At 43.7% G+C, this 27215-nt stretch overlaps 1 protein-coding gene across 10 annotated transcripts in view; it reads right to left on the reverse strand.

The window, feature by feature from the left end:
• The window catches only part of MOK (MOK protein kinase), an 81652-nt gene that overhangs the window by 33090 nt on the left and 21347 nt on the right, over window positions 1-27215 (reverse strand). For 7 of the 10 annotated variants that reach the window (XR_008493653.2, XM_054448429.2, XM_054448430.2 and 4 more), the window contains exons 2-4: window positions 25469-25583; window positions 7834-7923; window positions 5568-5638 (exon numbers count right to left, since the gene is read on the reverse strand). Coding sequence is in view for 8 of the 10 variants with exons in the window: in XM_054448429.2 (XP_054304404.2) it covers window positions 5568-5638; window positions 7834-7923; window positions 25469-25583 (276 nt within the window). In the remaining 2 variants the exon portion in view is untranslated. The remainder of the gene's footprint in view (window positions 1-5567; window positions 5639-7833; window positions 7924-25468; window positions 25584-27215) is intronic. The other 3 variants (XM_054448433.2, XM_054448432.2, XM_054448435.2) reach the window with 2 other exon arrangements.

Below are 27215 nucleotides of genomic sequence, written 5' to 3' on the forward strand. Positions count from 1 at the left end.
AAAAAAAAAAAAAAATACCTGTTTAGAACCACTTATAGCAATTTGACATGCTGTGACATCTAAGCACGTGATCACTTTTCTGGTAATTCATTTTTACTATATTTTACAAAAATTCTGGTCTGCAATAGATTAGAAATAAAACAACTGGTCTTCTGTGATCGTTTTGGAAACACTGGTCTAAACACCAATTGAAAACCACCTCTCCCTTGCTTTAAAGCCCAATAATGGCTTCCCATTGAACTTAGAGTAATGAAAATTCTTACCCTCACCCTACCAGCCTCATTGATGCCTGCCTACTCCGTTTCCTGCAACTCTCCTCCATGTCCTCCAGCCACATGGGCCTCTTCCCTCACGGTGGCCTCAGGGCCTTTGCACTGGCTGTCCCTCTGCCTGAAGTACTCTATCCTCATCACTCTCTAACACACTGGCCTGTTTTATTCACTGACAGCACTTATCCCTATCTGGAATTCTTGATCATTTTGACTGATATTCTTGATAATTTCTTCATTTGTTTCCTGTCTCTCCTCATCAAGTGTGAGCTCCACATGGGTGGGACCTGTGTCTGCTGTGTTCCCCACCATGTCCCTGCCTCTGGAATAGCCCATGGCACGTCACTGCAAATGGGACATCCTCTCCCGCACCTGTCCAATTCCACCACTCCTCCAGGAAAGCCTTATTTTCCCAGCCCGCGCCGTCTCCGCCTCATCCGACACCTGTTCAACAAAGAGAAGTCTACCCCAGCCATTCCTTTTCTCTTATGATATCACTCTCATATAGTTTATGTGGACACTACACTATATACTCTTTCAGGCTGGGCGCGGTGGCTCACGCCTATAATCCCAGCACTTTGGGAGGCTGAGGCGGGCAGATCACGAGGTCAGGAGTTTGAGACAGCCTGGCCAACATAGTGAAACCCTGTCTGTACTGAAAATACAAAAAATTAGCCGGACATGGTGGCGGGCACCTGTAATCCCAGCTACTCGGGAGGCTGAGGCAGGAGAATCGCTTGAACCCAGGAGACGGAGGATGCAGTGAGCCAAGATCGTGCCATTGCACTCCAGCCTGGGCAACAGAGTGAGACTCCATCTCAAGAAAAAAAAAAACAAAAAGACTATATACTCTTTCAATATAAAAAACATGCATCTGACATGCTGCTTCTTTATCTTCCCAGTTCTTGCCAGACCTTGCACACTGCTGTAAAGCAGACAATTCAATAATGGCTGTGTGGTCGTTCCCTTATTTCATTATTATCTTCTTCTTTAGTCTTTAATAGTGCTCCTCAATATTCTAATAACCTGAGAGCAGCAATTTAAGTCATAAAAATTGCCATTCTGGTATCTAAAGCCTTAGTGAGTGATTCAGTTTTCACTAAAGCAGCATCATCATCAACAACCGTAAATAATTAGGTGCCTCTACTCATTTAAGGCACTGAGCTGGGCCCAGAAATAGAGACCCAGGGCAGCAACAGAGCTTAATGCTTAGGATTTCAGAGTCAGGCTTGAGTTTAAGTCCTAGTTCTGCCATTTATTAACAGCTTAATTTTGGATTATTACTTAATCCTTCAAGACTCAACTCCCTCATCTGTAAAATGGGAATCATAATAGTGCCAACCACATAGGGTTGTCATGAGGTGATATGTATGGTGGTTAAGAACATGCACTCCAGGATCAGGTTATCTAGGTTCAGCCCCAGTTCTACCACTTACTAGGTATATAACCTTGGACAAGCAACTTATCTCCCCATGCCTCAATGTCCTCATGTTTCAAATGAGGATAATAACAGTATCTGGGCCAGGTACAGTGGCTCATGCTTGTAATCCCAGCACTTTGAGAGGCCAAGGCGGGCAGATCACGAGGTCAAGAGATCGAGACCATCCTGGCCAACATGGTGAAACCTGTCTCTACTAAAAATACAAAACTTAGCCAGGCGCGGTGGCTCACGCCTGTAATCCCAGCACTTTGGGAGGTCAAGGTGGGCGGATCACCTGAGGTCGGGAGTTCAAGACCAGCCTGACCAACATAGAAAAACCCCATCTCTATTAAAAATACAAAATTAGCTGGGGTGGTGGCGCATGCCTGTAATCCCAGCTACTTGGGAGGCTAAGGCAGGAGAATCACTTGAACCCGGGAGGCAGAGGCTGCAGTGAGCCGAGATCACGCCATTGCACTCCAGCCTGGGCAAAAAGAGTAAAACTCCATCTCAAAAAAAAAAAAAAAAAAAAAAAATTAGCTGGGCATGGTGGCATGCTCCTGTAGTCCCAGCTGCTTGGGAGGCTGAGGCAGGAGAACTGCTTGAACCCACGAGGTGGAAGTTGCAGTGAGCAGAAATCGTGCCACTGCACTCCAGCCTGGTGACAGAGTGAGACTCCATCTTAAAAAAATAAAAAGTAACCGTATATGCCTGACAGGGTTGTTGGAAGGTTAAAATGAGTTAATTCCTATAAAGTATTAAGAACAGTGCCTGGCCATATGGGTACCATTCATGAACTGTTAGCTATTATCATTATATTTCATCAATTCTAGGACAGCCTTTTTTTTCAAATTTTACCAACTCTAAAATCAGGATGCATATTTCAATATTTACTACCCTACAAGCACTGTTGGCCACTCTCCTTACATTTTAAGATCTCTGAACCTAGGATGCTCCGTATTGCTCACAGCATCTCAGAGTTGGTGCACTGAACACACTGCCTGGCCTACGGAAGACAATATTTATATAATGAACGGAGGTCTACTGCGAGGTCTGTTTTCTACAATCGCTGTAGACAGTTATTGAAAGAAATAGATTCAATTTCTTCAATTATACAATTCCTCTACTACTGAAAATACATATAAATGTATCCTAAAAATACATATATTCTAAGGCTGGGCGCAGTGGCTCACGCCTATAATCCCAGCACTTTGGGAGGCCGAGAAAGGTGGATCACAAGGTCAAGGAGATTGAGACCATCCTGGCTAACAAGGTGAAACCTCGTCTCTACTAAAAATACAAAACAATTGGCTGGGCGCGGTGGCTCATGCCTGTAATCCTAGCACTTTGGGAGGCCGAGACAGGCAGATCACAAGGTCAAGAGATCAAGGCCATCCTGGCCAACATGGTGAAACCCCGTCAGTACTAAAAATACAAAAAAATAGCTGGGCGTGGTGGCATGCGCCTGTAGTCCCAGCTACTCAGGAGGCTAAGGCAGGAGAATCGCTTAAACCTGGGAGGCAGAGGTTGCAGTGAGCTGATTGCACCATTACACTCAGCCTGGCAACAGAGCGAGACTCCGCCTAAAAAAAAAAAAAAAAAAAAAAAAAAAGGCCAAGTATGGTAGCACATGCCTGTAGTCCCACCTACTTGGGAGGCTGAGGCAGGAGAATCTCTTGAACCTGGGAGGCAGAGGTTGCAGTGAGCTGAGATCGCACCACTGGCAGAGTGAGACTCTGTCTCAAAAAAAAAAAAAAAAAATATATATATATATATATATAAAAACAAAGCTTTCTCAAGCGTCTAAACACACAGCAACTTGCCAAAAATTCTCCCTTCTTGTTGACTTTTATTTTTATTTTTTTATTTTCTCTTGAGATGGAGTCTCGCTGTGATGTCTAGGCTGGAGTGCAGTGGCACGATCTCGGCTCACTGCAACTTCTGCCTCCCAGCTTCAAGCGATTCTCCTGCCTCAGCCTCCCAAGTAGCTGGGACTACAGACACATGCCACCACGCCCGGCTAATTTGTTTTGTATTTTTAGCAGAGACAAGGTTTCGCCATATTGGCCAGGTTGGTCTTGAACTCCTGACCTCAAGTGATCCACCTGCCTCAGCCTCCCAAAGTGCTGGGATTACAGGCATAAACCACCACGCCCGGCCTTTTTTATTTTTTTTTATTTTATTTATTTTTTTTTTTGAGACGGAGTCTCGCTCTGTTGCCCAGGCTGGAGTGCAGTGGCATGATCTTGGCTCACTGCAAGCTCCACCTCTTGTTATGCCATCTCCTGCCTCAGCCTCCCAAGTAGCTGGGACTACAGGCGCCCGCCACCACGCCTGGCTAATTTTTTTGTATTTTTAATAGAGACGGGGTTTCACTGTGTTAGCCAGGATGGTCTCGATCTCCTGACCTCGTGATCCGCCCACCTCAGCCTCCCAAAGTGCTGAGATTACAGGCGTGAGCCACCGCGCCCAGCCCCCCGCCTTTATTTTTATTTTTTGAGACAGAGTCTCGCTCTGTCGCCCAGGCTGGAGTGCAGTGGAACGATCTCAGCTCACTGCAACCTCCGCCTCCTAGGTTCAATCGATTCTCCTGCCTCAGCCTCCTGAGTAGGTGGGACTACAGGCACACACCACCATGCCTGGCTAATTTTTTTGTGTGTATTTTTTAGTAGAGACAGGGTTTCACCTTGTTAGTCAGGCTGGTCTTGAACTCCTGACCTCAAGTGATCCAACCGCACTGGCCTCCCTCCTAAAGTGCTAGGATTATAGGCATGAGCCACTGCACCCAGCTTTATATACATCAACTTTTATGGATGTAGAAAAACTTGGCTACTTATGCTATTTATTTTGTTAGTAATTTACTATCACACACATATTTTAAGTCACATATAAGATAAATATTGATATAATGCTTTCTCCACTATCCAACTTCATAAAAACAATTTTATTTGAACTCTTCATGTATATCTTCAACATCAGTGTCTTCTTCATCACAAAAATAGTTTATCAATCTAAAAATTTTCCATAGCACATCATCTTCAGTTTGGCCCAAATTGTAAGATAATACACCATCTAAATCATCTATGATGCTGTCACTAAAATTCTATTCCAAGTCATAAGTAGTCACTCATGTGACAGTAGGACAGTTGTTTTTTATCTTCCTCTAGGTATAATGTGATTTGTAAAATATAACACTTGCTACTTTACTTTCTTAGTGAGATATACAAGGTTCATTTGTTCTGACATCTAACACAACCATTAGGTCAGACCCCCAGGAACAATTGGCTAAGTGTGGGCCAGCCTCTCCTTTTCTCCTGTTCCCCTCAGGCAACCTCTATAAGTATCTCAAACCAGCCCTGACTGAGGTCACCTCAGGCAAACACGCTCTCTTAAACAGTGCTTTATTGTTCAGAAGAAGGGAATGAACGAGCATCCTGGAAAATGTTAGGAGCTTCCCTCACGTGCAGGGGAGTATTCTGGAGGGAGAGCTCTGCCTTAAGAGGCATGGAACAGAATGTCGAGCAACAGCAGATCTGGGGAGCAGAGAGGCCCCCAAGCCAGCGGGGCTGCACACACATGCCCACGGTGGGGCTGGCTGCAGGCGCTCTGCAGCAGAGCTGCCCCTGCTGCCTCCCGCCACTCTCCCCCAGATCACATGGGCACCCAGAGGGCCTGGGGCTTCCATTCTTGTTTGCAGCCCTGTTCTGAGTAGATGAGCAGTCAGAAAAATGCCTCCTGGTGAATGAAGTGACCCTGTACTGTGTATTGTATATAACTACAGCACTATGATGACTAATGATGTTGAGAACAACTAAGCATATATGAATTACAAGCCTTAAAAGAGGATCTTAGGTTAGCCTTCAAATTATTCTACGTACCTCGTATTAGCTCATAAATATTCATGTCCATAAATTCACATATTAGTGCAAGAGAACCAGATTTTCTGTCACTGAAGAAGAAAGCAAGTTTTTAAAATAAATTTTCTGGCCTTAATCAGAAAATATAATCCAATATTTAATTCATTTGTAAACATTTCTAGTAAACATAAGGCACTCTCACATCAAATACTACAGTGTAATTGCTGAAACAGTAAAGGTTTTGATTTTAAATCAGTATTTCAGATAAAATTAACTAAAAATACTAGCAAAACCCAACTTTGAACAAAATTCTAGAAGTTGAAAACAGATATGTCTTGAAAATACATAATTAATTATCAGCAGAAAGAAGAAAAAGGTTGGGGAGTTGGGTAAGCAAAACAATAGAAGAGGCCAGGCGTGGTGGCTCACGCCTGTAATCCCAACGCTTTGGGAGCCCAGGTGGTCGATCACTTCAGGTTAGGAGTTTGAGACCAGCCTGGCCAACATGGTGAAACCCCATCTCTACTAAAAATACAAAAGCTGGGCGTGGTGGCGTGTGCCTGTAGTCTCAGCTGCTTGGGAGGCTGAAGGAGGAGAATAGCTTAAACCCGGGAGGCGGAGGTTGCAGTGAGCTGAGATCGCACCACTGTACTCCAGCCTGGGCAACAGAGTGAGACCCTGTCAAAAAAAAAAGAAAGAAAGAAAGAAAATTAATTCGTGCTTCATGACTGCAAATTTAATTTTAATTTAGCTAAATTCCTTCCATGTAATTGGGATAAATCACAATGGAAGAGTAAAAACCAAAAACCAGTCAGGGGAAAAAGAGAAAAACGAGTCACATCACAAGGGTGTGATATCACCGCTGACAGAGAATGGGGACAGAGACTGCTGGCTGAGCCACCAACTTCTCCTGAGTTCAAGCAGGCCCTTAAAGGGTTCCCAGAGTCCTGAGCAAGAGCCTGCATCACCCCAGACCCTACTCTGGGTGCCTCCAATCTGGCTGGAAGGGGTCTCGGTTGTTACGAGGCCCATGTGAGATTCTGGACAGAGTACTTTGTAAAGTGCGTGGAAAGTGCATGACGTGCATGCAGTGTTGAGACTATTACATACAAACTGCAGTCTCTGGACCTGGCCCAAACTGACTTCTAACAACGCTACAGGTCAGGAACCCACACAGTTATAACAAGACATTTCATTTTGAGTTTAAAACTGTTTCATTCTCTGATTAAAATCTACCAGACTTTAACTGGCAGTGGAGTTTAACTGGAGTTCCTTGGCCGATCTTACAGGCCAGGCTCCCTCCGGAGCCACAGCGAAGCTTCTACACTGAGGTGCACCCTCTCAGAGTGTCGGTGCCATTCTAGCCCACAGCAAAGAAGGTCCCAAAACCCTGTAGCCTGACTCCCTGGTTCAGTGAGGTCTGTAAGCACAGCACAGAGCTGTCAGGAAGAAGGCTTCCCAGGCTCAGGCAGGCACCGAGAGACAAGCTGTGCTCTGCCTTTTTGATTGATAGATAAGCCTTATGGAAACTATTCTATAATTAGAACAGAAATGAAAAATCCCCAGAAATGTTATCAATTACAGTAAGAAAGACCAGGAGACTGTTCAGAAATGGCAACTGGCAGGGACAGAGTGAGAATGTACAATCCCTGAAATAACACAAACAGTGCTTTCCCAGTAGGTCAAAATTCACACTCAAGACCTCAGCAGCCTAACTGAGCTCCAGGAGATGAACTGTTTGCATGATGGATGCTTTTATGATGTGGAGTCACCTAAATGAAGGCATTTCCACATTAATTAAGAATGAGATGCCGGCCGGGCACAGTGGCTCATGCTCGTAATCCCAGCATTTTGGGAGACCAAGGTGAGCGGATAACCTGAGGTCAGGAGTTTGAAACCAACCTGGCCAACATGGTGAAACCCCATCTCTACTAAAAATACAAAAATTAGCTGGGCGTGGTGGTGGGTGCCTGTGATCCCAGCTACTCGGGAGGCTGAGGCAGGAGATGGCTTGAACCAGGGAGGCAGAGTTTTTTGTGAGCCGAGATCACGCCACTGCACTCCAGCCTGGGTGACAGAGAGAGAGACTGCTTCTTAAAAAATAATAATAATAAAAAAGAATCAGATGCACATTTTTCCAAATAAAAATGTGATGTAAGATGAAGTAAAAATGGTTACTCTCTGAGCTACAAAGTAAATATTCAAAATGTCTACCATGGTTTTCTTTCTTAAAAAGAGATTATTTTCATCAAATTTAGATAACTTTTCAAGCTCCAAATATACTTACAAAACCACTTCATGCAACATAAGAATGTTTGGGTGCGGATTCAGGCGCCTCAGTGCTTGGATCTCTCGGAGGCTGTTGACTTGCTCAATACTATTGTGTAGGTAAAAATGGATAGCTCATTCACAGTTTAGGTCAACTTCAAAATTAGAGTTACTTATTATCCAGGATCACAATTTTAAAACTCACAAATATTTCAAGCAAGTTAATCAGGTTTTATTTCTCCCATTAGAAACTGAAGTTAAGTATACCTCATTGCTGCATTAAAAAATCAAGGATCTTATAGCTAGAACATATGTTAAAATTTTTCCCATCTAAGATTCTGAAAGAATACTTGGTAGTTTATTTTACATATTAACATACATAAAAATAGACATTAAAACTTATGATTAAATTTATTAATAAGATTAATAATTAAGATTTAGTCTTCAGTTTATAGATACACTATCTGAAAATGAGCATTTCAAAGTTCCAAGAAAAGACCCACCCCTCCTTTTTTTTTTTTTTTTTTTGAGACAAAGCCTCACTGTCATCCAGGCTGGAGTGCAATGGTGCAATCATGTCTCACTGAAGCCTCAACCTTCCAGGCTCAGGTGATCCTCCCACCTTAGCCTCCTGAGTAGCTGGGACCACAGGTGCATCCCACTATGCCCTCTCAAACTCCCAGGCTCAAATGATCTGCCCGCCTCAGCCACCCAAAGTACTGTGATTACAAGCGTGAGCCACTGTGCCCGGCCTCTTTCTTATCTTTAATGATGCTGTACTCTTTTTGATTTCTTTCTTTTTTTTTTTGAAATGGAGTTTCCCTCTTGTTGCCCAGGCTGGAGTGCAACGGTGTGATCTTGGCTCACTGCAACCTCTGCCTCCCACGTTCAAGCGATTCTCCTGCCTCAGCCTCCCAAGTAGGTGGGATTATAGGCACCCGCCACCATGCCTGGCTAATTTTTTTATTTTTAGTAGAGATGGAGTTCACCATGTTGGCCAGGCTGGTCTCAAACCCCTGACCTCAGGTGATCCACCCACCTTGGCCTCCCAAAGTGCGGGGATTACAGGTGTGAGCTACCACGCCCGGCCCTCTTTTCCATTTCATTCTCTTGGCGACAAGCATTCTCTTGGCAGGTGTGCCTTATTGCAGGCTCTTCTTTATGAAGACTGCTCTGCCAATACAAATCATGCCAATACAGTGCAATCAGGCCCAAGGCCTGAGGCTAGCTATCACTGCCCTCTAGACAGACCTCTTTTGAGAATGCCACTTCACCACGGTAGGCCCATGGGGTCACACCTAATTGAATAATTCAATTCACCAGAAATTTTCATCTCAGGGGCTCCAAAAGGAACTAATTGTGGGACTATTTTTTCAACTGGCAAATTCTGTTCTATCAACTTTTAACATATATTGGAAAGCTCAACATTTGTTTGGTTATTTGAAGAGTACCCAGTAGTAGTATAGGTGTAGTTTTAAATCAGTATGGCTGAGGCCAGGCATGGTCGCTCATGCCTGTAATCCCAGCACTTTGGGAGGCCAAGGCAGGTGGATCACCTGAGGTCAGGAGTTCCAGACCAGCCTGGCCAACATGGTGAAACCCCGTCTCTACTAAAAATACAAAAATCAGCCGGGCGCAGTGGCACGTGCCTGTAATCCCAGCCACTTGGGAGGCTGAGGCAGGAGAATCGCTTGAACCCAGGAGGTGGAGGCTGCAGTAAGCCAAGATTGTGCCATTGCACTCCAGCCTGGGCAACAGAGTGAGATTCCACCTCAAAAAATAAATAAATAAATATGTCTGAATATTTTAAGTCACTCTCATGTTAGCCAACAAATAGAAGCCTGATATTTAAGAAGAGCCTGAAAACAGAGTAGCCTGAAGAGCCTAAGAATATTTTTGGACTAAAAGTTCTAGCCCCCATTTTCATTTGTATCCTGTATTTCCTCCCTCACATCCAAGTTGGTATTCAAAGTGTTAGCAACTCGCACCCCAGGTCCACAACCAATCAGAAAAGACACAGCCCACCATGCTAGAGCTGGGTCCTCAAAGTAGCCAGAACTAGGGAGTGCTGAACAAGGGGGCCAGGCGAGACTCAGGAGGGTCAGGACAGCAGCTATTTACCAATGAATACAAATCATTCAATATTCTACAATGCACAGAACAGAAAAAAAAAAATCCAGACCAAAATGCCAACAGTGTTGAGATAGAGAAATCCTGCTTCAGGTGGAAAGAGCAAGAAGCTAACAAGCTAGCAGTAGTTCCAATTTTTGAACACCCGATCTGAAAAACTTAGTTTTTAGAACTGGGCAGCCAAACAGCCATACTATTTACACAAATATCCACTCTTCTCCTCTGTAATAGGAAAACCAGTTATCACACCCCAAAACATATTTTGCTTATTGTAGATAGGATTCTTTCATGTCTCCACAGGCATTCACTGAGAAATAATGAACTAAGACAAACATTTAGAAAGGCACATTTTCCTGGATATTGCTAGATATCAGGATCTAGCAATTGTTCAAATAACAGTGCTTAATAAAATTCAAATCAACTCTGTCCCCTCTTTTAAAATCAAGAAAAAAAAAAATCTAAAAAAACCTGGAAGTAAACTACTTTTCTTTGCCTTGGAGTTGCGTTGAATTTTGTTGTCAGGTGACACTGAGTTTGTTTTTGTTTATTGTTCTGTTGGAAACAAAATACCACAGAACTGAATGTAAGAGGAATGTAGGCAGCGTTTGCTCCAAAAAGAACCAGATGACATTTACCGTAAGTGGAATCTACAAATGGAACAAATTATGATCACCAGGACTCACACTTTTAAAAAAAATTTAAAGATCGGCTGGGCGCGGTGGCTCATGCCTGTAATCCCAGCACTTTGGGAGGCCGAGGCGGGCGGATCATGAGGTCAGGAGATCGAGACCATCCTGGCTAACACAGTGAAACTCCGTCTCTACTAAAAAATACAAAAAATTAGCCGGGCATGGTGGCGGGTGCCTGTAGTCCCAGCTACTCTGGAGGCTGAGGCAGGAGAATGGCGTAAACCTGGGAGGTGGAGCTTGCACTGAGCCGAAATCACGCCACTGCACTCCAGCCTGGGCGACAGTGTGAGACTCCGTCTCAAAAAAAAAAAAAAAAAAAAAAAATTATTTAAAGATCAACTATGAAATTTCAACATTTCATTTTATTGGATGAATTTTATGGAAAATAAGTTTATCTAACCAATACAATCTATATGAAGAAAGTCCTCAAAGTGAAGGGGAGGAAGAAATGATTATATTAATATTAGACAAAATAGACTGCAAAATAAGGATTACTACTACTTATGATTTCATGATGATAAAAAAAAGAGTCAATACATTAGGAAGCAATGACAATTGTAAATGTGTATGTGTCAAATAAGAGAATTTTTTTTTTTTTTTGAGACAAAATCTTGCTCTGTCATCCAGGCTGGAGTGCAGTGGCACGATCTAGGCTCACTGCAACCTCCACCTCCCAGGTGCAAGCTATTGTCCTGCCTCAGCCTCCTGAGTAGCTGGGATTACAGGTGCCCACCACCATCCCAGACTATTTTTGTATTTTTAGTAGAGACGAGGTTTCATCACAGTGGCCAGGCTGGTCTCGACCCCCAACCTCAGGTGATCCACCCGCCTCGGCCTCCCAAAGTGATGAGCCACCACAACCAGCTTTTTTTTTTTTTGTGAGACGGAGTCTTGCTCTGTTGACCAGGCTAGAGTGCAGTGGAGTAATCTTGGCTCACTGCAATCTCCATCTCCCGGGTTCAAGTGATTCTCCTGCCTCAGCCTCCCAAGTAGCTGGGATTATAGGCACCTGCCACCACGCCTGGATGATTCTTATATTTTCAGTAGAGACAAGGTTTCACCATGTTGGCCAGGCTGGTTTCAAACTCCTGATCTCAAGTGATCCACCTGCCTCAGCCTCCCAAAGTACTGGGATTACAGGTGTGAGCCACTGTGCCTGGCCTAAATGAGAAAATTTTAATATACATAAAGGAAAAGTTGACAATACTAAAGAAAGAGATGAAGATTTTAACACTCTACTCCCATAATTGATTGAACAATCTTTCAAAAAAATCAGTAAAGATACAGAAGATCTTAACAGCATTATTAACTACCTGTCCTAATTGACATTTACAGAACAGTATATTCAACAACTGTATATAAAATATTCTTTTCAAGTATATATGAAACATTCATCCATATAGATAATGTGCTGGACCATAAGGTAAGTCTCAATACATTTCAAAAGACTGAAAACTTTACACAACATGTTCTCAGACCACAATGGATTAAATTAGAAATCAGTATAGTAAGTTACCTACAAAAGCCTCAAATATTTGGAAATTAAACAGTAAAGAAGAAATCACAAGGGAAATTAGAAAACATTTCAAACCAAATAAAGCATAACATATAGAAATTTATGAGATGCAGCTAAAACAGGATTTAGAAAGATATTTATGTGTAAATACTAAAGGAAGAAAGGGTTAAAATCAATTATCTAAATGTCCCCCTTGGCCGGGTACAGGGGCTCACGCCTGTAATCCCAGCACTTTGGGAGGCCAAGGCGGGTGGATCACAAGGTCAGGAGTTCGAGACCAGCCTGGCCAACACAGTGAAACCCTGTCTCCACTAAAAATACAAGAATTAGCCAAGCGTGGTGGCAGGGTGCCTGTAATTCCAGCTCCTCAGGAGGCTAAGGCAGGAGAATCAGTTGGACCCGGGAGGCAGAGGTTGCAGTGAGGCGAGATTGTGCCATTGCACTCCAGCCTGGGCAACAAGAGCAAGACTCCATCTCAAAAAAAAAAAAAAATTAAATAATAATAATGAGAGTATTACAAATAACTGTATGCCAATAAATATGACAATTTAGGGTAGATAAACAAATTCCTGAAAAAACAGTTACCAAATCTGACACAAAATAAAACTGGAAATTGAAACAGCCCTATTTAATAAAATAGCCCTATTTTATTCTTATTAGTTGTTATCAAAAACCTCCCAACAGATGGTGAAAGTGTTCTAAAACGGAATTGTGGTGACAGTTGCACAGCCGTATAAATGTCCTGAAACTCACTTACAATAGCTGAATTTTATGAAAGGAAAATTATACTTCAGGCTGGGCACAGTGGCTCACGCCTATAATTCCAACACTTTGGGAGGCCGAGGCGGGTGGATAACCTGAGGTCAGGAGTTTGAGACCAGCCTGGCCAACATGATGAAACCCCACCTCTACTAAAAATACAAAAATTAGTGGTGGCGGGTGCCTGTAATCCCCGCTACTCAGGAGGCTGAGGCAGGAGAATTGCTTGAACTCAGGAGGCAGAGGTTGCAGCAAGCCACGACTGCACCACTGCATTCTAGCCTGGATGACAGAGCGAAACTCCATCTCAAAAGAAACAAAAGGAAATCATCCTTCAATAAAGCTTTTAAAAAATCATACGGAAATCCTTCCAAATTATTTGGCATAGTTCTGCTTTTTTTTCTTTAATATTCTTTGATACAGATGTGCTTTGAGATCATTCCTTGTTCTGCCACTTCATCGTGATCCCATCTTTTTATCACTATGAATGATGTTATAATAAACATCCTTGCGGGGGGACCTTCCCCACAAGGAAAACTCCTAGACCAGACAATTTCACTGGTGAATTATTTCAAACATTTAAAAAAGAAATACTCTTACACATACTTTTTCAGCAAAAAAAAGGAGGAATGAACACTTCCCAACTTGTTCTGTTAGACCTGAAAACCTTTATACCAAAACCTAACAAAAACTTTTTTTTTTTTTTTTTTAAGACAGATTCTCGCTCTGTTGCCCAGGCTGGAGTGCACTGGCGCAACCTCGGCTCACTGCAAACTCCGCCTCAAGGGTTCAAGCCATTCTTGTGCCTCAGCCTCCTGAGTAACTGGGATTACAGGCATGCACTACCATGCCCACCTAATTTTTGTAGTTTTGGTAGAAACAGAGTTTTGCCATGTTGGCCAGGCTAGTCTCAAACTCCTGGCCTTAAGTGATCCACCTACCTCAGCCTCTCAAAGTGCTGGGAATACAGGTGTGAGCCACTGCGCCCAGCCGCAAAACCTAATAAAGACTTTTTTCTTTTTCTTTTTTTGAGACAGGGTCTCACTCCATGGCCCAGGCTGGAGTGCAGTAGTGTAATCACTGCTTACTGCAGCCTTGACCTCCTGATCTTAAGCCATCCTCCCAAGTGGCTGGGACCACAGGTGCCTGCCACCATGCCCAGCTGTTTTTTATTTGTAGAAACAAGGTCTCGTCTTGTCCAGGCTGGCCTCAAACTCCTGGGCTTAAGCCATCCTCCCACCTCAGCCTCCCAATGTGCTGGGATTAAAGGTATGAGATGCCTCACCTAACTCCCTAACAAAGACTTTTATATAATAAGAAAAGTATAGGCCAAGCATGGTAGCTCACGCCTGTAATCCTAGCGCTTTGGGAGGCCAAGTCTGGTGAATTGCCTGAGGTCAGGAGTTCAAGACCAGCCTGGCCAACGTGGCAAAACCACATCTCTACTAAAAATACAAAAATTAGCCAGGCATGGTGGCACGCGCCTGTAATCCCAGCTACTTGGGAGGCTGAAGCAGAATTGCTTGAGGCGGAGGTTGCAGTGAGCCGAGATCACGCCACCACACTCCAGCCTGTGCAGCACAGCGAGACTCCATCACGAAAAAAAAAAAGTATCCCTTATGAGTACAAATACAAAAATACTTGACAAAATACTATCAAATCCAGCAATATGTAAAACTGATCGTATGTTATGACTAAGTGGGGAATCCCAGCTATACTGGGAATGCAAGATTGAGTTATTATTAAAAAATGAATCAATGTTATCCACCATAATAAAAGAAAAAGGAAAAAATAATAATGCCAAAAAGTCATTTGACAGAATTCGATACCAATTCAGGACAAAAACTCTCAGCAAGCTATTCATGAAAGGGAACTCTGTCAATTTGATAAAAGACATATACAGCTAACATCATGCTTCTAATGTTGAAATGCTGAACACTTCCCCGCTACTTGCATTCAATATTGTACTGGAAATCTGAGCTAGTGGGAAAGGCTAGAAAAAAAGTCATGGGCCGGGCACAGTGGCTCACGCCTGTAATCCCAGCACTCTGGGAGGCCAAGGTGGGCAGATCACAAAGTCAGGAGTTCGAGACCAGCCTGGCCAATACGGTTAAGCCCCGTCTCTACTTAAAAGACAAAAATTAGCCAGGCGTGGTGGCAGGTGCCTGTAGTCCCAGCTACTTGGGAGGCTGAGGCAGGAGAATCACTTGAATCCGGGAGGCGGAGGTTGCAGTGAGCTGAGATCGCGCCACTGCACTCCAGCCTGGGCAACAGAGCAAAACTCCGTCTCAAAAAAAGTCATCAACATTGGGAAAGAAGAGTAAAACTGTCTCTACTTGCAGGTGACATATTTCTTTAAGTAAAAAATCCCAAGAAAGCAACCAAAACATACTAGAACAAAAAAAAAATAAGTGAATCCTGAGAAATTTCTCAAAATACAAAGTAAACAAGAATTAATTGCATTTCTACATACTTATGGCTAACAATGGGAAATAAATGTTTAAAATATCCTTTTATAATAATGTTATAAAACATAAAACACTTAGATATAAATTTAACAAAAGACACGTAAGACCCTTTCAGTGAAACTACAAAACAGCTGAAACCGTCCAGGCAAGGTGGCTCACACCTGTAATCTGAACACTTTGGGAGGCCAAGGTGGGCGGATCACCTGGGGTCAGGAGTTCGAGACCAGCCTGGCCAACATGACAAAACCCTGTCTCTACTAAACATACAAAAATTAGCTGGGCATGATGCCACATGCCTGTAATCCCAGCTACTCGGCAGGCTGAGGCAGGAGAATCTCTAGAACCTGTGAACCTGGAAGGCAGAGGTTGCAGTGAGCTGAGATCATACCATTGCACTCCAGCCTGGGCAACAAGAGCAAAACTCCGTCTCAAAAACAAAAACAAAAACAAAACATAGCTGAAACTAAAGCAAACTGAAATAAATGGAGAGATGGTTATACCATGTTTATTAATTGCAAAGTTCAATATTGCTAAGACATGCATTCTCTCCCAAATTGAACAATAGATTCAATACAATCTAATTCATAATCTCAATAGGTTTTTTTTCGTTGTTTTTCTTTTTTGAGACAGTCTCACTCTGTCGCCCAGGCTGGAATGCAGTGCCGCGATCTCCACTCACTGCAAGCTCCACCTCCCGGGTTCACTCCATTCTCCTGCCTCAGCCTCCCGAGTAGCTGGGACTATAGGCGCCCGCCACCACACCCGGCTAATTTTCTGTATTTTTAGTAGAGATGGGGTTTCATCGTGTTAGCCAGGATGGTCTTGACCTCCTGACCTCATGATCTGCCCGCCTTGGCCTCCCAAAGTGCTGGGATTACAGGCATGAGCCACCGCACCCACATTTTTTTTTTTTTTTTGAGACAGGTTCTCACTCTGTCACCCAGGTTGGAGTGCAGCTGCATGATCTTGGCTCACTGAAGCCTCCACCTCCCAGGCTCAAGCAATCCTCCCACCTCAGCCTCCCAAGCAGCTGCGACTACAGGTATGTGCCACTACACCTGGCTAATTTTTGTTATTTTCAGTCGAGATGAGGTTTCACCATGTTTTCCAGGCTGGTCTTGAACTCCTGGGCTCAAGTGATCAGCCCACCTTCAGCCTCCTAAAGTGCTGGGATTACAGGCGTTGAGATACTGTGCCCGGCTGGTTTTATTTTTTAATAGAATTGATGAGCTATATTCCTAGAATCCTCACAGAAAAAAAAAATTGAGCTGATTCTAAAATGTATGTGGATGTACGGAGGACCTAGAGTAGGCAAAACCGTCTTTAAAAAGATGAAGAGGCCGGGCACGGTAACTCATGCCTGTAATCCCAGCACTTTGGGAGGACGAGGCAGGTGGATCACCTGAGGTCAAGAGTTTGAGACCAGCCCGGCCAACATGGTGAAACCCTGTCTCGACTAAAGATACAAAAATTAGCCAGGTGTGGTGGTGGGCCCCTGTAATCCCAGCTACTCAGGAGGCTGAGGCAGGAGAATTGCTTGAAACCAGGAGGCGGAGGTTGCAGTGAGCCGAGATTACACCATTGCACTCCAGCCTGCGTGACAGAATGAGAATCTGTCTCAAAAAAAAAAAAAAAAAAGAAGAAAGACTTTTAGTATCTGACTTCAAAACTTACTGTTGAGCTACATTAATCAAAACAGTATGGTATTGGCATAATGACAGTCAGAGAGAGCAATGAAACAGAATAGAGAGTCCAAAACAGACCTATACTTTTACAGTCAATTAGCTTTTGACAAAATAATCCACTGAAGGCAAGGAAAGTCTTTTTTTAACAAATGATGCTGGAACAACTGGATATTCATTTGGGGGAAAAAACTGATGCTTGATCCCTACCGCTCACCATTCACAAAAATTAATTTAAGATGGATTGGCCGGGCACAGTGGCTCACGCCTGTAATCCCAGCACTTTGGGAGGCCAAGGCGGGTGGATCGCAAGGTCAGGAGATCGAGACCATCCTGGCTAACACGGTGAAACCCAGTCTCTATTAAAAATACAAAAAATTAGCCAGGCGTGGTGGTGGGCGCCTGTGGTCCCAGCTACTCGGGAGGCTGAGGCAGGAGAATGGAGTGAACCCGGGAGGCAGAGCTTGCAGCGAGCGGAGATAGCGCCACTGCAGTCCAGCCTGGGTGACAGAGCGAGACTCCATCTCAAAAAAAAAAAAAGATAGATCACAGACCTAAATGTAAAAAGTTAAAATGATAAGGTTTTTAGAAGAAAATACAGGAGAATATATTCACAACCTAGAAGTAGGCAAAAATTTCTTCTAAGACAGAAAACAAAAAATAATAACCACAAAAAAACTCCATAAATTGGACTTCACTGACATTAAAAAACTTCAGCACATGGAAAGATGCCATAAAGAAAATGGATAGGCAAACCACAGACTTGGAGAAACTACCTGCAAAACATATTTGATAAAAGACTTCTATACAGAATATATAAAGAACTCCTAAATTCAATAAAAAGGCAAACAGCCTAATTTTTAAAATTATTTTTTCTTTTTTTCTCCCTTAGGATGGCTTGTTTCTTAAGGTCTAAATTTTTAAAGGGGCAAAAACTTGGATAGGCAATTCATAAATGAAGATACATGAATGGCCAATAAGTACATGATCAAGTAAGTGTTTATCATTAGTCATCGGGGAAGTAGAAACTAAAACTACCATGAGATAATTCCACACAATCACCAGAATGGCTTAAACTTAAAAGAATAACAACATCAAATGCTGGTGGGAATATGGAGCAACTGGAACTTTCATTCTTTGCCGGTGGTAATATAAAAAGCTACAGGCTGGGCATGGTGGCTCACGCCTGTAATCCCAACACTTTCGGAGGTCGAAGTGGGTGGATCACAAGGTCAGGAGATCGAGACCATCCTGGCTAACATGGTGAAACCCCATCTCTACTAAAAAATACAAAAAAAAAAAAAAATTAGCCGGGCGTGGTGGCAGGCGCCTGTAGTCCCAGCTACTCAAGAGGCTGAGGCAAGAGAATGGCGTGAACCCAGGAGTCGGACCTTGCAGTGAGCTGAGATAACCAGCCTGGGCAACAGAGCGAGACTCTGTTTCAAATAAATAAATTAATTAATTAAATAAAATAAAATAATAAAAAGTTACAATCACTTTGAGAAAAGGCTTGTCAGTTTCTTATAAAGTTAAACATATACCTACCCTTTGACCCAGTGATTCTGTTTCTAGGTAACTGCCTAAGAAAAAATGAAAACATACAAAAAATTAGCTGGGTGTGATGGTGCATGCCTGTAATCCCAGCTACTCTGGAGGCTGAGGCAGGAGAATCACTTGAACCCAGGAGGCGGAGGTTGTGGTGAGCTGAGATCATGCCAATGCCCTCCAGCCTGGGTAACAAGAGCGAAACTCCGTCTCAAAAAAAAAAAAAGAAAGAAAGAAAAAATGAAAACATATATGCACAAGTAGAATTTCTATATTTCTTTTGTTGTTTTTCTGAGACAGGGTCTTGCTCTGTCACCTAGGCTGGAGTGCAGTGGTGTGATCATGGCTCATTGCAGCCTCAACTTCCTAGGCTCAAGCAATGCTCCCATCACAGCTTCTCAAGTAGCTAGGACTACAGGAGTGAGCCACTATGCCCTGGTCTTTTTTTTTTTTTTTTTTGTAGAGGAAAAAAAAAGATAGTAAAAGTCTTTCTTCATACGACATACAGACCAGGCTATATGTCATCCAGCCTGGTCTCAAACTTCTGGGCTCAAGCAATCCTCACGCCTCAGCCTCCCAAAGTGCTGGGATTACAGAAGCAAGCCACCACACCCAGCCTAAGAAGTTGAATTTCATAAGCAGCTTTATTCATGGTAGCCCAAAACTGGAAACTATCAAAAAGTCCATTAACAGGAAAATGGATAAAGAAATTGTGTTGTAGTCACAGATTGTAATGAATGTTGCTCAGCATAAAAGAGGCATAAACTGGCCAGGTGCAGTTGCTCACACCTATAATCCCAGCACTTTGGGAGGCTGAAGCGGGTGGATCACCTGAGGTCAGGAGTTCAAGACCAGCCTGTCCAGTGAAACCCCGTCACTACTAAAAATATAACAATTAGCTGGGTGTGGCGGCACAGGCCTGTAGTCCCAGCTACTCGGGAGACTGAGGCAGGAGAAGCAGGAGAACTGCTTGAACCTGGAAGGCAGAGGTTGCAGTGGGCTGAGATTGTGCCACTGCACTCCAGTCTGGGCAACAGAGCAAGACTCCGTCTCAAAAAAAAAAAAAAGAGATAAACTACTGAACAACAGTAATGATGAATCTCAAAGACATGAAGCTGAGTTAAAGGAGGTGGACACAAGAGCACATACTAGTGATTGCCTGGGATGGCAGCAGGAAACTGAAAAGGAACAAGGAAGAACTTTCTAGGGTTACAGTAACGTTCTACATCTCGATTACATGAGAATATCCATTTGCCAAAATTGTACAGATAAACAATGTGCACTTCAAGGTATACAAATTTTGACTTTAAAAAACTGTATAACGTCATAGATTGCAAGTTTGTGTCCTCTAAAATTCATACGTTGAAACCCTAAACCCCTAATGGGATGATATGAGGAGGTGGGGCTTTTGAGAGGTAATTAGAGCACATGGCATTAGTGGCTCTAAGAAGAAATGCCAGAAAGACGCTAGAGAACATGCGTCCTCTCTCTCTCTCTGCTATCTGTCATTTGAGGACAAAGCAAGAAGAGGGCCACCTGCAAATCCTAAAGCAAGCCCTCGCCAGATACCAGACCTGTCTGCCAGCATCTTAATCTTGCACTTATCACCCTCCAGAACTGTAAGAAATAAATGTCTGCTGTTTAAGCCACACAGAATACAGTATAATTTGTTATAGCAGCCCAAGTAGAGGAAGGACACTGGGTGGAGGTATAGATTAAATAAAAATAGCAGGGATGTTGATTCTGGCTGCTGGATACCTAGGGCTACTGTTCATTTTGTATATGCTTGAGGTTTTTCATATTATACTCTTTTAAGTAAAAAAAAAAAAGGCTTTTAGGAGACTAATAAATTCCTTGCCTTTGTTTCTATTTATAACCTTACACAGCAGACTTTTTGTTTTTGTAAAAGTAATTTGAGGACTGCTTAGAGGTGTGACTTGAGAAAAACCATGTACTACATCTAGACCTGACGTTGGCATCAGCGTCTGCAGCTGGGAAGAACAGTGGGAAGATCACCAGCTCAGGACCTACACAGACCTGGGCTCAGACTCGCCTCCACGACTTGCAGGTTGGGTAGCAACGGGCCAGGTGGGGAACTTGATCTCTCTGAATTTCAATTCCCTAGTCTGAAAGATGTAACAATGCATCTTCCTCCCAGGGCCGCAGTGAGGATTCAATGACGCATGCATATAATTCACCTAGTACTGTTCATGACACCAGATATGTAGTGAACAACTGCGGTAATCTTACTATTATTATCTCACGTCCATCTCCAAAATAGTCTTCAAGCTCTGCTAACTTGTATTATCTGTTATGGAAAAACTGATTTAAATAGCAAGTTGCTTTATTACGGTGTGCCAGCACAGCACTAAGTGCTTCATCTGCATTATTTAATTTGACCCTCACAACAATCTTATGGGGTAGATACTGTGGTTATCCCCATTGTATAAAGAAAGAAACAGAGGCACGGAGAACTTATGGAATTGTCCAAGATCGCATTAACTGAAGTGGAAGAGCTGCTAGTTCTGACCTTTAGAGTCAAAGCTAGTAACCCTACACTGAACCCCAGGTTTAGCAGACTTGTGCCAATGTCACTGCCTTGGGGCACAAAGGGAGATCCTACAAATACCAAGACTAGGGATTTTTTTTAAGAGACTCACTCCATTTCTTCTATTTCTATAGGAAAAATATAGACTAAAAGAATAGCAAAAGAGAACCGTTTTTTGTTGTTGTTGTTGTTTGAGACAGGGTCTTGCTCTGTCACCCAGGCTGGAGTGCAGTGGCACAATCATGGCTCACTGCAACCTCAACCTCAACCTCCAGGACTCAGGCGATCCCCCCACGTCACCCTCCTGAGTAGCTAGAACTACAGGCACCACCACTATGCCCAGCTAATTTTTTTATTTCTTTTTTTGGTAGAGCGGGGGTTTTGCCATGTTGCCCAGGCTGGTCTTGAACTTCCAGGCTCAACTGATCTGCCCACCTTGGCCTCCCAAAGTGCTGAGATTACAGGTGTGAGAGCCACTGTGCCCAAAGAGAGCCTGTTCTTAATTGTGTACTTTTGGCGAGTATTGGTGGAGGAAAATTCTGAGGATATACCAGAAAAGATACAAAACGACTCAGTTCTGTTGAGGCCTCAGGCAACTAACTAACTTTCTTATCCCTAAGTCCTTGAGTGACTCAAAAGGCAAACAATGCTCAGGAGTGAAAGTGCCCTCCCTCCCTGCCACAGTACTAATCCATTATGTGTATTTTTCTTACCTTTCTTTAACTTCATATTAACTAAGATTACTGCAAAAGCCATCTGTTTCTATTTGAAATAAAGCAGAGGAAAGGAGCAGAAGTAATACTGGAGGGGGTAGGGGTCAGAGGTTCCAAATACCAACCTCATGCTGCCCAAGTGACTCAGTGTGACTTTCTGCTACTAATGCTTCACATTCCTCACACCACCCACACAACTGTGCAAGGTGACTCTGAGGATTCATTTATATAATGATAAGCAAGCAGAAACGGATTTTTGCGTGTGTGCGGTTACCTAACGGACATGGTTTCCTGGTGGTGAGGCACATCCTGGATCTGCTTTCTGCCAAATCCCTCACACACCAAAAGTGCCTGGTCCAGCGGAATTTTGGCTTCCTTGTCAAAGAAGGCAGAGTGAGACAGGATCTCACTCTGTCGCCCAGGCTGGAGTTCAGTGGCACAAACACAACTCATTGCAGCATCACCTTCCTGGATTCAAGAGATCCTCCCACTTCAGCCTCCCAAGTAGATGGGACCACAGGCACACACTATCGTGCCCGGCTGATTTTTAAAATTTTTTTGTGGAGACAGAGTTTCTCTTTGTTGCCCGGGCTGGTCTCAAACTCCTGGGCTCAAGCGATTCTCCCACCTAGGCCCTCCAACGTGCTGGGATTACAAGGCATGAGCCACCATGCTGGGCCAACCTGTGGGATGTGTTCTAATCAACTGCTTTTGAAGTTAAAGGCAAAGAACACAAATTGTTTCTGAAATACAACGAATGATTATGCATACAGTAAGGAAGGCCATCATCCACTGCACATTTGCCATGTGCCCCACCTTGTTAGTTTTCTGTTCATTCCTTTGCTTAATCGTCAAGCACTATGACAAGGAAGCCAAGATTCAGGTGGACCAGGCACTTTCGGTGTGTGAGGAATCCGGCAGATGGCAGACCCAGGATGTGCTTCATCACCGGGAAACCACGTCCGTTATGTAACCACACAATCTTCCCAGGGCCTGAGGAGGCATGAGAAGGAACTTCAATAAACTGAGTGTTCTTCACCCGCCAGAGAACTGCTCCTTAGAACATTCTAAACTTATTTGATAGAGGCTGGACCCAGGACTGTAATCCTAGCACTTTGGGAGGCCAAGGCAAGTGGATCGCTTTGAGCTCAGGAGTTCAAGACCAGCCGCAATATGGCGAGACCCTGTCTCTACAAAAATACAAAAATTAGGCTGGACATGGTGGCTCACACCTGTAATCCCTGCACTTTGGGAGGCCAAGGTGGGCAGATCACTTGAGGTCAGGAGTCTGAGACCAGCCGGGCCAACATGGTGAAACCCCATCTCTACTAAAAATACAAAAATTAGCCAAGTGCTGTGACGCACGCCTGTAGTCCCAGATACTCGGGAGGCTGAGGCAGAAGAATTGCTTGAACCTGGGAGGCAGAGGTTGCAGTGAGCCAAGATCACGCCACTGCACTCCAGCCTAGGTGACAATGCAAAACTCTGTCTCAAAAAAAAAAAAAAATTATAAAAATTATCTAGGCATTTGGTGGCTCACACCTGTAGTCCCTGTTACTCATGAGGCTGAGGCTGGAGAATCGCTTGAGCCCTGGAAGCAGAGGTTGCAGTGAGCTGAGATCACACCACTGCACTCTAGCCTGGGCAACAGAGTGAGACCCTGACTCAAAAAAAAAAAAAAAAAAAAGCATCACACCCTACTGTTCAAAGTCCGTCCTGTACTGGCAACTTTGGGTCAAAGGTGGCTGTTTAAGGAAGTCTGTTCTTTTTTTAATTTTTGTAGAGATGGGGTCTTGCTATGTTGCCCAGGCTGATCTCGAACTCCTGTGCTCAAGCAATCCTCCTGCCTCAGCCTCCCAAGTAGCTGGAATTTCAGGTGTGAGCCATACCATCCAGCTGTCTCCTCTTTAGATACGGGATAATCAGTACACTGTGCATATAATTCTCTCTCATCAGTGGTTTACAAGTAAAGATGGAGTCAGGGAAAGATAAAGAAACACAGAGAATGCAGAATGCATAGAGAGGAAGAAGTGCTAGAAGAGAAGGAGCAGAACACTTGGTGGCTTCAGTCTTCCTAGTGGTAGGTAAACTGCCATATGCATTGGGCAGTGAAGAACAAGGATTTACCTTAGCAGAATCTGGGTTCACATCTGGCTCTGCCCACCCAGTGATCTAGAAAAAATGTCAAATTACCTCACATCTCTAAGCACCTATCCTCATGTACGAAACAAGGATAACTACTCTATCCAGATGTCATGAGGATGAAATTACAGTTCTTGGCCAGATGTGATGGCTCACACCTATAATTCTAGCACTTTGGGAGGCTGAGGCAGAAAGATCACTTGAGCCTAGGAGTTCAAGCTCAGCTTGGGCAACACAGTGAGATCCCATCTCCATTTTAAAAGTTAACTAATTAATTAAAAAATGAAGGCTGGGTGTAGTGGCTCAGGCTGAGTGTGATGGCTCAGGTTGGGCACGGTGGCTCATGCCTGTCACTTATATTAATGTAATATTAATATATTAATTTATTCACAGTTAGTTAAATTGCAAGGACCTCTAATACATTTAGACTAAGGTTGCATTTATAGAAGTCCAACACACAGCCAGGCACGGTGGCTCATGCCTGTAATCCCAGCCCTTTGGGAGGCTAAGGCAGGCAGATACCTTAAGGTCAGGAGTTCAAGACCAGCACAGGCAACGCGGTGAAACCCCGTCTCTACAAAAAATACAAAAATTAGCCAGGCGTGTGGTGTGCTCCTGTGGTCCCAGCTACTCAGGAGACTGAGGTGGGAAGATCGCTTAAGCCTGGGAGGTGGAGGCTGCAGTGAGCCGAGATCGAGCCATTGCACTCCAGCCTGGATGACAGAGTGAGACCCTGTCTCAAACAAAACAAAATACAAAAACCCAGGCACAGTGGCTCACGCCTGTAATCCCAGCACTTTGGGAGGCCAAGGCAGGCCAATCACTTGAGGCCAAGGAGTTCAAGACCAGCCTGGCCAACGTGGTGAAACCTGATCTATACTTAAAAAAATAATAATTAGCCAGGCTTGGTGGCACATGCCTGCAGTTGCAGCTACTAGGAGGCTAAGTCACGAGAATCACTTGAACTGGGGTGGCGGAGGTTGCAGTGAGCCAAGATTGTGTCACTGCACTCCAGCCTGGGAGACAGAGTGAGACTCTGTCTCAAAAAAAAAAAAAAAAATCAATGGATCACAAAATCAAATGGATCATAAAGGGTTCACTTCCGAGCTCTCTATCCTGTTCCATTGGTTGATATATAATTTTTTTGCCGTTTTTTTAATTTAAAAAAAAAAGAAATCCAACACATATATAACTTTTAGGAACATACAGACTGTTTAAGGTGAGACACACTTTTGAAACAAACTTTTTTATGGTCATTCATCACTGATATTACAGTAAGCCTGGATATGAGTAAAGTCCAGTATGATAAACATAACATTAGCATATAACCCTCACTGCCCAAAGAAATCTGATTGTATCTTACATATTATTAAATCAATAAAGTTCCCCCCTAATATTAAGTCGCCGTTATTGATTGAAACCTGGATCTGTGTTTGGTCCCAAGTGCATCTCTGTGGCCTACCTTTCAAAGCGCTGCTTCATTCGTTTACACGCATAGTAGTTTCCATCTCTCAGGCTTTGCATCTTCATAACCTCAGAAAACGTTCCCTCTCCTATTTTGCCAATGGCTTTATAGTCTATAAATAAAAATGATTACAAAAATAAAATATTATTTATGCATACACTTGTATTCACTTCCAGACAGTAAACTTTTAATCTATAAGATAATTTAAACAGCAATATACTGAGAATTGTTTCTCCTATCTTTGTAAGATTTAGTGGTCCCCTCAACTTTAGGGGAAGCTGGAACAAAGCATCATCTCCTCCCAGTCTGTGCCCTCCCTTGTATAGCAGGAACCACCTTATCTGGATCCTGGCCAGTGAGGAGAGGCTCAGCTACCCTACAAGATTCAGAAGATAGAGGAGCAGCAGAGGTGGGATTCTTCCAGCAGAGGTGGGCATGGGCGTGAGCTTAGGCTCTGGGCTGATGTCATATTGCACCAGCAGCCTCTAAGGACTCTCCTGAAATTCACCTTCCCTGGTCCTATAGAGGGCCCAGCTGATCCGCAAGTTTCCTACGGATTCTTGCACTTCCTAATTTTCTGAAAGCTAACAGCAATTTTCCCTGGCTGTGCTGCCACCACATCACCCCAGCCCTGATAATGGTTTTGTAACCCTCTAGATCACTATGTTAAATGCCTTCCTGCTTGATACCTAGGGTAGTTTCCATTTTCCTGACCAAAACCTGACTGACAACAACTGAGCACCTTGATGTGGGGTGCTGCTGTGAACAAAAGTCTAAAATATGTTAGTTTGGCTTATTGGTCAGGTGGCAAAATGCTAGAGAGCCTGGCATATCATGATGAAATATCGCCCACTTAAAGGAATGCCTGCACTCACTGCTGCCTTTCATGGACCCAGTGTCCGCTGAGCCTGCTGGCCTAAGGAAAGTGGTGGGAAGAGTCAGAATGATGGAGTATGCTAATTATTACTGACTGCCTTAGCAAGCTATTTCAAGACAAAGATAAGTACAGGCAAGAATGGCTATACCACTTTTCAAGCAGAAATGGAAGGAATAAATAAAATCTACAGAGCAAAAGTCTCACCAGTTGTAAAAGTTTCTACAGCCCAAATAATAGGAGAGTAAGACTGCAAAAACATTGGCAGAGACAGTCTGTGAGCCTTCTACATTGAACAAATGGCTGAGAGCACAGGAAGGCAGTTACACTCTCCGGGCATTTGTTTCAGAAAGCTTCAAGGAAGCTCCTACAAATTGAGACCCAAAAGCACATGAGCGAGGCCACAAAGAAATAAGGCAGGCTTGGGGCCAGGCGCGGTGGCTCACGCCTGTAATCCCTGCACTTTAGGAGGCCGAGGCAGGCAGATCACCCACCTGAGGTCAGGAGTTCCAGACCAGCCTGGCCAACATGCCGAAACCCTGTCTCTACTAAAAATACAAAAAATTAGCCAGACGTGGTGGCATGCACCTGTAGTCCCGGCCACTCGGGAGGGTGGGGCAGGAGAATACCTCAAACCCGGGAGGTGGAGGTTGCAGTGAGCCAAGATCACACCACTGCACTCCAGCCTGGGCTACAGAGTGAGACGCCATCTCAAAAAAAAAAAAAAAAAAAAAAAATACACAGGCTTGAGAACTAGATCTAGAAGAGAACCTTGGGTGTGGAACTGACCAGAAGAAAACAGACCAGAAATCTTTAAACATCACTTAGATTGCGGCAGAAACAAGCCTAGAGTAAAAGAGGCCTTCACTT

Source organism: Pongo pygmaeus, chromosome 15, assembly GCF_028885625.2.
Source record: "Pongo pygmaeus isolate AG05252 chromosome 15, NHGRI_mPonPyg2-v2.0_pri, whole genome shotgun sequence".
Classification (NCBI taxonomy): Eukaryota; Metazoa; Chordata; class Mammalia; order Primates; family Hominidae; genus Pongo; species Pongo pygmaeus.